This window comes from Myripristis murdjan, chromosome 7 (genome assembly GCF_902150065.1).
Source record: "Myripristis murdjan chromosome 7, fMyrMur1.1, whole genome shotgun sequence".
Lineage (NCBI taxonomy): Eukaryota > Metazoa > Chordata > Actinopteri > Holocentriformes > Holocentridae > Myripristis > Myripristis murdjan.
Genome location: NC_043986.1, coordinates 25,247,737 through 25,258,722, shown reverse-complemented (window position 1 = coordinate 25,258,722; position 10,986 = coordinate 25,247,737). Strand labels below are relative to the sequence as shown.

General features: G+C 42.3%; 2 protein-coding genes across 3 annotated transcripts in view; one reads left to right on the top strand and one right to left on the bottom strand.

Annotated features, from left to right (window-relative positions):
- Positions 1-611: 611 nt before the first annotated feature.
- On the bottom strand, positions 612-7,995 carry gdi1 (GDP dissociation inhibitor 1). The gene is made up of 11 exons (XM_030055386.1): positions 7,686-7,995; positions 6,652-6,759; positions 6,321-6,420; positions 5,914-6,048; positions 5,586-5,784; positions 5,124-5,255; positions 4,900-4,999; positions 4,487-4,658; positions 3,900-4,044; positions 3,686-3,740; positions 612-3,568 (listed from the first exon to the last, which is right to left on the bottom strand). The coding sequence occupies exons 1-11, from the start codon at positions 7,728-7,730 to the stop codon at positions 3,416-3,418; spliced, it is 1,344 nt and encodes a 447-aa protein (XP_029911246.1). The 5' UTR covers positions 7,731-7,995; the 3' UTR covers positions 612-3,415.
- Positions 7,996-8,960: 965 nt separating this feature from the next.
- Positions 8,961-10,986, top strand: part of atp6ap1b (ATPase H+ transporting accessory protein 1b) — an 18,739-nt gene continuing 16,713 nt past the window's right edge. For both annotated transcript variants that reach the window (XM_030054973.1, XM_030054972.1), the window contains exons 1-4: positions 8,961-9,127; positions 9,365-9,485; positions 10,596-10,670; positions 10,774-10,967. In XM_030054973.1, the coding sequence (XP_029910833.1) occupies positions 9,006-9,127; positions 9,365-9,485; positions 10,596-10,670; positions 10,774-10,967 (512 nt within the window). In that variant the 5' untranslated portion in view covers positions 8,961-9,005. The remainder of the gene's footprint in view (positions 9,128-9,364; positions 9,486-10,595; positions 10,671-10,773; positions 10,968-10,986) is intronic.

The window sequence follows — 10,986 nt, the reverse complement described above, 5'->3', positions numbered from 1 at the left end:
CAAGACGTGGGACTCCACAATGCTAAAATGACACGTTGCCAAAAGTAGTGCATCTGAGTCATGACTGACTTCTCGGAGCGCAGTGAAACACATTAGTGGTTACGGTGAAAGAGATTACTGCAAAGAAAGGCATGATGAAGAAATAGAGTAAAGGCAGAACTGAAGGTAGTTATAGCGAAGGATTGAATGATGCCTTTGTGCCTTCTCCATCACTGAGTTTGAATTGAATTCAAGCTCTGTGCTCTGTATCTAGAGACAACTAATCATTTTCCTGGTCGCATGGCAACCAAAGAGAAATGTTCATTTCTGCTGCAGCAGTTTGAGCTCTCTCCAAAATGTCTTGCACACTACTTCTGTTCACAAATGCAATGCTATTTATCAGATTATTATTTTATTTCATCGTGGAATGATTATTAGACAAAGGCTGATTCTTGTATTTCTGAATCGTGTGTAATTATTGACAGTTGTACCATTGTGTATGTTTTAAGTACAAATGTTTATAAGCTATGAATGTATGTATAGATAATCCCACAAAATTGGTTACCCCTCTGCGTGTAAGTATTAGACATGTTAAAAAACAGAATAGAAATCAGGAATTTGAAGGGTCTTTCCAGGTTTGCCATGTGCTTTTTATTTTTCTATCATTTCATTCATAGTTTAATTCATTTTATTTGTTACACAAGACATTAGGCATTGTTCACATACTAGTGATCAAACAAGGACTGTAAGTTTTCTACTACTCAGCCTGAACTATTTCTTTTGTCAATTTCAAGGGATATTGTCAATAGTAGTTTTCAAAGGCCAAACTGGATGGAAATTAAAACAGTACAACCACACATTAGGCTTTTGTTTTCAATAAATTAAAAAAAGAGAAGACAGTATGTGATGGTGAGGAAGAGCAGGGGAGGGAGGGGCATTAAATATAACTATGCGCAAAGAGTAAACAGTATTCCAGTTTTTTAAGATCACATGATTCCAAAGATGAGGACCACACACAATGTTGAACAATGCACAGTGTGAAACTGCTGTGAATAGATAAGCTGTATAGGTTGACTCATTAAACGGATTCTGAGATTCATCTCCATTACAGAGGCTGTTGCTGTTATCCTTCCATCAAAACCTGTTTGTTAAGAACGCTAATAATCATTAAATGATGCAACATTGGAATGATCACTAAAAGTAAACATAACACAGGACACAGCAATAACAAACAAAAACATAATGAAGGTGTGCATCACTTTTAAAACTAATTTTCATCAGTTATCATTGTAACATAAACTAATAGCATAGCATATTCAGCGTCTGACGTAAACCTTCCACCAATACGTCAGTGAAATTCAAATAAATAGAGCATAACAATAAGACACAAAAACACCCCAAACATGGAATAACTTTGTTTAGAGTTGTTAAGGGATTGGTAATGGTGGGTAAAAGCGAAATGGAACTACTTCAAGGTTGGTTAGTGTTTTAAAGGAAAAGATTGCAGCATCTCATCTGTCCATCTTTGATATGTAACAAGCCAAGTCACAGATCAATCTGGCTCTAAATGAGTTCAGAGACAAATGGGATTGCCCTGATTCACGTATGCAATAATGGGCCTGATTTGGTGGGACAAAATGTCATTTCTGTAGGTTTGGGTCAGCTCTGCAGAGCAACATACACCACCCAAGTGCTAAAGACCAGACTGGTGTAAGTACTTGATAGTTGTCAGCAAGTTTTGTCAGCAACACCCTTCTTGGCACAAGACTGATCTGCAGCCAATGGTTTGTTGAAACAAAATAATCATTTTTTGAGAGAGCCTAAACAAATGGATAAGACCCCAAATTAAGGCTAAAACCAAATAAAAGTATATTGGTTCATTCTTGTGGGGCGGCACTTGTAACTGTGGCCTCAAGACTGTTGCTATGCTACAAAGTGTTTTAAGTCATGGGGAGCAACCAGCTTTTCCCTCTATTGAACTATTTTTTTTTTCCACAGGGTTTAGTTCCTACGGGAATGACTATTTGAGTGACATACACAAGGGTTGAAACAACCGAGACATGATCTGGTGCTTTCACTATGAGCCGAAATTTCAGTCTTCACTCCCTTCACCGAAAAGTGAAACTTTCCTAGTATCAATTCCAAAACATTCCCCACATACATTCTTATCTCCTTGGCACATTGGCTCACATCTCAACAAGTATCATTTAGGATAATACTTTTGATTTCACATCACTCGCTCCAAATTCCCCCAGAATACTTCTTCATAGAAAACCTCACATCGCTTAGCAAGCTGCTAGACCGATCCTTTAGTCCTCTGCCTCCTTTGCTCTTCACATTCCCTTTTTAATGTTCAAGCCAACTTCAGAGTGTCAGACCACAGTTTCAACCTCAGCTCTGTAAACTTCATAACTTCAGCAAGTGAAATGTGCACCAAATATATAGAAATAAAACTCTTCAATAATTTAAGATGTTAGAAATTAAACTATTCAAATTCAAAATTGACATCACAAAACGGAGATAAACAACGCAACGGTTTCGGGGGATGACGGTTAATAGCCACCATTTAGCTTTGCCTGCTAGCACAGGGAACACAACAGCATTGCAAAAGTGAGCACTATCAGTTGACAGAACAGCCCATTTATATGTAACTTCTCATCACGTTTTTGCCTGACCAACAGATTTTGCCAAAAGGAGCAGAGTCTATTGAAGTAACACGGGTAAAAGACCAATAAGAGAAAAGTGAAAGCAGGGTTGACAGGAATAATGTGTGTAATGATCCAGCCTTCATACCGCAGTGTCATTATGTTCTATGTACAACACCATGTGTAAAAGATGCATGCATGTCAACTGGAGGTGACCCCTCGAGGAGATGATTCTACACTAAGCCTTTACAGTTCTCTCACATCAGAGCTCGCAAAATTCGGCTTCGCGATACCATCGACCTTGCTCCATCCGCCCGACCTCTGATATGAGGAGAGAAACATTACAGAAAGAATGAAATGCTTTTGAAATTGTCAACAAGGAATAAGTTCACCTCTAATAATAATAGTTAAGACATGGTTATAGATTCTACAATGAAATGAAAGACCGTATCAACCCTGCTTTTCAGTGACAGAGATAGGGAGTGTGAGTATTTGAACAATGTGTGTGTGTTTGTGTTTGTGAGCGTTTATGTGTTTGAACACGCGTCAGGAGAGAGAGGGACGTAGGGAAAAGGAGGCCGACGGCTTAAGGCAGGCAGAGCCAAAACACGCACCTTGACCTTTCTTAAACTTTATGTTCTCCCACCCGTTTTTTACATTTTTTTCCCTCTTTTTAACAGCCGTGTTCAGTCAACCCTGGGACCCTACACCACAGGCCCTGCCCCTTCTTTAACCTTTCTGCCTGTCCTCCTGTTCCAGGCCCCGCCCTCTCTCTGAAGCCCCTCTAATGCTCACTGCTCATCCTCCCCAAACACATCGTTCTGTTTGCGTTTCATGTTCTCAAAGTCAAAGTCGCTCCCAGTCATACGTTTGTAGATGTCCTTGATGTCGTTGCAAGTGGTCTCGAAGTGAGTGGTGGCGTCATAGGCCCGCGAGGCGAAGATCTGGGGCAAGACAAAATGCCGAATAAATGTAAGTTTTCTTCATTGCTGCTGCCCTCGTAAGGGTCCGTGTACAAAACAAATGTCGGCTGCAAATCCTGTTGAGAAAATTTCGCTTACCTGGCTCTCGGTACCATCGTCTGTGGGTTCATAAAGGTCACTAATAGCCACAAACCTGCCAAAGAAAAAGATTTACCACAATCACACACTGCCACTATTCTTAATTGGACTCATGATAATCTCTGATATCATCTTATCAGTGTTAGGTTAACTTGGGTAATCCATGAATGCATCAAAAGGTGAATGATGGCAGATGCATGATAATGGGACTGACTTTTGGTCGATGGGCTCCAGCAGCTCCAGGGCTGGTTCTATCTCAGTCTCAGGCTCGCTGGTTTCCACTGTGGTGCTGACGATGGCGATGTACTTCCCCTGGGCCGCCACATTGTGAGCATAGGAGATCATGCACACGTAGATGTCTGGAGGGGTGACAGAAGGGTTAAAGCGAGGGAAAAGTCAACTCAGGAAAAAATGAGAAGTGAAGTACAGTTCTGTCTAGTCTGTCTCCATTTAAGTGACAATTTTTTAAGTGCAGGGGGAGAATTATGACAGATTTGCTGAAACGGATCATTCTGGTAAGAGCTTTCTGATATTGGCCTGCTTCTCTAGAATCAGATTAGCATCAGTTTATCATTCTGGTAAGAGCACACTGATATTGGCCTGTTTCTCTCGAATAAGATTAGCATCAGTTTATGTCCAAATGATGGATCCTCCTCGATTTTAGAGGGACCTCGACCTCTTTTGATTAAAAACACAACAAAAAAAGAAAAACTGTCTTAAATCTGGTTGTACCAGTTTACTACCCAGACTTGGGTGGTAAACCATTTGGCTGCCCAGTCAAGGAACGAAGTTGATCCTCACCTGACTTGCGGTTAACCTGATTCTGAGGAATGATGATCTGGCAGGAGTTGGCATCATTGGTGTTTTTGATGGGGTGGCTGAGGATGCAGATCACACGGATCACCTGACCAGCCTTACGGACGCGGTCCTGAATGTAGCTGGGGTCACAGATGAGCTGCTTACAACGAGCCACCTGCAACACGGACAGCACAGCAACTGATGCAGACCCAGCCAATTGAAATGCTACTTTCTCATCACTTGTAGGTGAATAATTCTGATACTATAGAAAGGTTATTTTAATGGATTTGAAGGGAAAAAACAAGGACAGTTCGGCAGTCCTTTTGGCCAGAAAAACAAATTAGAGAATATTATGATAGTTGTTATCAGATGTCTGAATATGTATAATCAAGAGCAGTAAATCTGTATGATTATACCTCGCCCTCAGATTTCACTCCAACCACATGGCCATCTTCCATCACAATCTCATCCACTGGTTTGTTCAGCATGTAGGTTCCTCCATAGATTGCACTCAACCTTGATGACAAGTGAATGAGACAGAACTTCAATATCATCAAGTGAAAATACTCTTTTTGAACAATAACGACACGTGATCTATCAAGTGCTAATGAAGCTAAAGGCATATAAGATATGAACATACCTGGCAAATCCCTGTGGCAGCTCCCCCAGACCGTACAGGGGATAGAGGTAGGGGCTCTTTCCATACCGCGCCAGGGATTCACTGTACAGCTTGATGCGATTGATCGTCTCCAAACAGGGAACATCAAGGTAGCTAAAGGAGGCCACAGAACAGCAAAGGGAAGATGATCAATGGGAATAATAAATAGGGGCATAAAATGTTGCGTCTAATTAGGCGCTTGGTGACAACCAAGAACTTGATCTTAGTCTACCTAAAGGCTTGGAGAAATCCTCCTGACAGCTGAGGGGCAAGCTGAATAGTTTTTACCTACTGATAGCATGTGTGCTTTCTGCATAGCAAACTCATGTGTGTAATTCTTAGTAATTACAAGATAAAATTAGGACTACATCTGAAAGGTTAAACAGAAACAACCATTCTTTAAAGTTATGCATAAACTAGGAGGCCACTCTTTGTTGTTCTTACTCGTCCGTCCTGTAGAGGGCCAGGGCGTGGCCAGTGAAGTCGATGACATCCTGGCCGAGGTCGAACTTCTTGTAAACATCCTTCATCGTTGTGGTTTTGGGGTCCACGCCCTCAAAGGTTTTGGGGTCATTCTCATCGAAGTTGGCCACAAACACTAAGAACTTTCGGAACCTTCGCTTTTCGAACATTCCCATCAGATCTGTGGATGCAAATAACAGCTCGGCATAAATAAATGTGATACACTAATGATGGTAAATGTTTGTTAAATACTATACTATCACTGTATCTGTGGCTGCAAATTATGATGACACCATCTAGCTCGGCTTACTTGAAGCTAGTGCCTCGGTCTCAGTTGATGGCACCTTGTAGATCTTCCCTCCTTTGTAGACGAAGCTACCCTCCACTACTTTGAAGTCCAGGTACCGTGTCACCTCTGTGTATAGCAGCATCTTCACAAGCTGGCCTGAGGTCATGAAGAAGGACACATAATTGAGTTTTGACTCCATTGTGTGTCATCACCCACCACATTCACATATTGTACCTCAGTAGTACCAAGATAGAGAATGACATTTCATCCAGTTGGTTATTTCTACGTTGCTGGGCTTAAACTCTTATGTCAATAAAGCACTAATGGTCTGTTTTTATAACTTCAGCATATGGTGAGAGATTCCAGAGAGCTTTATGGTTGTGATTTTGAGACTCTTGTGCCTATAAACTCTCTCATGTAAGACTGACCATTGGCCATGAGAAACTTGGGGATGAGGTCAACGTTCCAGTCTCTTCCTCTGCCCATCGACTCGGGTGGGCTATCTGGCAGATTGAAGCGCTTGTACAGCTGTGGGAGAGCATGGCACAGGAAACAGAAACATAAGCAACATCCTGTGAAGCAGAAACTAGCTCAACCAAATTAGTAGCAGTATGGAAGGTAAGGTGGTTAGGGAGTGGTATTAGTAATAAACCAGCTGACGCACAATGAGAGGAGAATATAAAACATGATGTAATGAGGGACATAAAATGTATTGATTGTTTTTATAGATCCCACAATATTGTCAGCACAGCCTTTTACCTCCTCCAGGGGGGTGATGGAAGAGCTCTCTCCGCCATAGTAGGGATTCCTGTCCATGTGCAGCACTTTTTTCCCATTCACAGACATGATCCCAGACAGAATACATTCCTACAGAAAATAAAATAATGAATACCCTACATCAGTATGGAAATAAACAGCAAAGAAAGACAAAAAAGGCTTTCAATCTGTCAATTAAAGACATAGGGAGACAAAGAGAGAGGGCTTGCTGGATAGTTGGTTTGAATAAAAGCCAGCCACAGATAAAATCTTTGAGAAGAGGATGCAGGGGAGGACAGAGGAAACGGTGTGCGCATGCGCGACTCGATCGTTTCAGCCATGTATTTCTGGTAATAATAATAATAATAATAATAATAATAATAATAATAAAAGTTATGTCTATGTTGAGGTTTCTGAATAACAATCATAACACTCAAAACATTGCATGCATTGACAAAAGGATTTATAATGCATTTTAAGAAAATAATTGCAGGCTACAAATAGCAAATGTGCATTTTGTAAATGCGAATATCAGACCCTCGATTAAAATCACTGAAGGTACAGGCTGCAGCGCATTTTTCTGCCAGACATGCTGTGATGAGCAGCATATAGCGAACACGGCACGGACAGTGAAGGGATCAGTCATTTAATGAACCCGTTCTCAGGCCTGCGCAAACCTGAGGACGAAGGCCTGCCTATGCAAAAAGGACCATGACACACTGTAGGGTTACGCCTAAGATGCTCCTGGGTATAAAAGAAGAGTGCGCTGCCTGCTGGCATCGAAAATTAAAGGCGTGGGACACTGATTTATACAAAATGTACAACCCGGACGAGTGATCAATGTCAGCGACATTTCTAAAGAGCGTTTTTCTCACATTTTCCTAATGTCACAAACACACACACAGGGATGCAGGAGCCTTTCACTTCGAGCTAGGATGCACGATAGCGGGCCTGGCCGAGCCAGATCAATCATTTCAGAGTTAACACTAAAAGCTTGTGCTGTTTTTTTCCAGTGCATATGAAGCTTGAACACTTACTGTGAGTCCGGTGCCCAAAACGATCACATCATATTCCTCATCCATGTTGTATCACCGCCTCTCCTGTCTCGCCTTCTCTTCGCCTTGTGAAATTGAAGGGTATTGAAGGAAAGAACGCCAGTGAGCCAGTAAACTCGAGATTGGCTCCCTTTCTTTGCTCGAGTGTGACACGCGTCTCGTTTCAGATTAAATCGTATTTATTAACCATTGGGCATAAATGACCAGTGGAATATATAGTCCACACTATCACCGGCGAGGACGACCAAAGATGGCCCTAAACGTGGAACACTCTGGAACAATATTTATGCGCGTCGACAAATAGTGCGCATCCTCTCCCTCTTCCCATAGCCTACAGCGCCCTGCCACACAATGGACGCACACTGTTTGCGAGAGGAAACCTCACTTCAAGTTGGCTCTATCCAGTGATTACGCACATGTTCAGTTTATTTTTTCTACTTTTGCCTGGAGTTTCTCGTTTGTGCCATTATAAAGCCCCTTTGTCTGAGCCAGTGTGTTCTCTGTTTCGTCTCTGTCCTTTCCAATTGAGATAGGTGCAGCGTTTCGTGGATGCTGGGGTATCCCTCCGCCGCCACAGCTGTGGAGATACTGGATGGGAGTTGCTTTCACTGAACGCAGGCCTCGTCAATAGGATTACAGAACTTAGGTTACTTATAATGAATGTTTTTTTTTATTATTATTTTTTATTTCTCTCATAAGTCAGGCAGCTTTGAGCCATGTGTTTTGACTGTAAGCTGCATTATCCTTAATATTTGTTTATGATAATATGTTCACACGCGGTGTTTAAGAAGACAGCATGTATTTTTCTGATGGTGTGCTGTCAAGGCGTTGGCCAAAATTTTGCTCCCTGCTTCAGTACCATGGACAGCTGCCAGGTGCTGCTGTCATTCATCCATAAGGCGCACGGTTCGCCTGCTTTCAGGACCACAGACAATATATTACTATGTTCTGTTTTATCATGTCATCTTGACTAAGAGTGAAAAGAGCCCATGTGATTTATGGTGATATAACAATGTCCTGGACGGTGTTGCACCGCCGCAGTACGGGCACGATCTGCGGTCAGCCCCACAGTGCCGCAGGGCCACCGCCGATCCGGATGAGACGGTGGATTTGCAGAGTTTCCACACTGGCAGACGCTCTCCTTTTCACGATTGTCGGTGCGATAAGAGCCGAGTTAGCAAGCTCTTGTGGGTAGGGCAGGCGGAATGAAAGAAGCAGGAAGTCTGTCGCTTTACTACCGACGCACATGACCGGCAGCTGGTCTGTGTCACATGACCCTGGGCTTTGCGGAGGAAAACGAAAATGGCAGGACTAGAGTGCTCGAGACGAGTGCGACCAATGGCTTTAATTGCCTTTTTATTCGCATTTTTCACCACGGGAAGCTCCACCGCTCAAGTACCACTGTTAATGTGGTCCAACGACGGGTAGCCACATTTTACATTTACATTTTGTCACTTTATACCTCGGCTTAGACTTGTAGAGCTCAACATCTGTCAAGCTAATGCTAACACAAGTTTTATTTGGCTTACATTAAGTCAGCTAAAGTACACTCCGTTTAAAACAAAAAACAAAAACAAAAACAATATGGCTACTAAATTATCTGACCTGCTGAGCTCCTGAGAAGTTAATTTAGTTTTGTATTTCTCTCTGTGCGTGTGTAGTTTACCACAACTAGCCTCTCCAGCCGCTGGTCACATCACCTCCAGAGAGCAACTGAGCGCCTACCTGAGCTCTGCCCTCGGCTCCGGCCCGCACACCGTGCTGCTGCTGCTGCAGGACAAGGTGAGGCTCATCACACCGTCACCACCTCTGCCTCTTGCTTATTACACATGGGTATTATAGTGAACCTCAACTTGAAAGAGTAGGTTTACCCTCCTTTTGTCTTTGGGCTCGATTTGACCTCATTCAGTGTTTAACTCATCTAAAGACATGATTTTTTTTTAACCTCTTATCTCATGACTTTTTCTAGTTTAAACTGGACAACTGGGTAAATATAAAACGTTGATATGATGATATGTGTCCAGTGTCCTGTACACATTTTATATGCATCAGTGTTTCTTTGCTGTTTTAGCCTATTTTAGCTGTATGAACACACAGGACACTGAGGAACAATAACACACCATTTGTAATCATTAATGTTGTAGTGGCAGAACCAGTCCAGGTCATATGACTTTGGGAGGGGAAAACATGATTCCCACAAGAACTTTGATGTATAATGAGGGAGAGTGTGGGTATTATAGTTTATTCAAAGGGTAGTCAACAAGAAACATTGAGTACCTGACAGATAAACTTGGCTAATAGTTGTTATTATTAGAGTAATTTTCTGGAGGTTTAAATTAATGGGGCCAAATTGACCTCATCTGATAAAAAATGTTAGTAAATTTGAAGGTATCAGGAGGGGATGACAACTTTGAAAAACAATTTCAGTTATTTTGGACTTATCCAGTTAAGGCAAATTAATGCATTCAGATTTTCACATCAGAGAATTTCCATCATGCCTTTGAAGGAAGTAACTCCTTGGATGGCCCAGCCGAGTCAAACTGAGTAATAGTGAGTCAAGTGGAAAGCTGTAGTATACCGGCCAGCAGGCCAGTACTTCCATGCTTGTGACACTCTGGTTTTCTATTCTCACTGTGGTGTGACAATGACCTTTGCTGTCACTTCTCCTTTCACAGTTCCCCTCGGCTCAGCTCAGGCCTTTTCTCTAAGCTGAGTGTTTGAATGTGAAATGGCTGTGCAGCTGCCTGTGTCGATTGCTTAAAGTGATTCACTGATGTTTTATGCAGTTCTAGTTTGTTTGAAGATAAATACTGTGTACAATATGTTGCCAAATGCCCACTCATGTCTTTGAATTGTGAATCCATCATTTTATCATCCCTTTTTTGCATCCAGTTAAGCAAAGATGACTTCACGGTGTTCGGTGGGGTGTTTGGAAACAAGCAAGACAGTGCCTTCCAAAATCTTGAGGTATGGTTTGTTTTCATGTCCTGGTCCTAAATGATCAATTTATTAGAATCAGTTTCTTGGCTTCTTTGGTACTCATATGTCCATACCACTCGCTCCCATTCAGGCTGCGCTGCACTCCTCCTCTTCCTCATTGGTGCTTCCTGCGTTAGCATGGCCTGAATCGAGTGCCTTACCGGCTCTGCTGCAGGAGCAGCTCGGCGTCTCACCTCTCCTTGTAGACTTGGACACACTGTCACAGCTAAACCTCAGTGCATCTGTCAGCAATCTGCTGCTCATCAACCTTCCTTCCCATACAGGGTGAGGCTCCTTTTTTTCT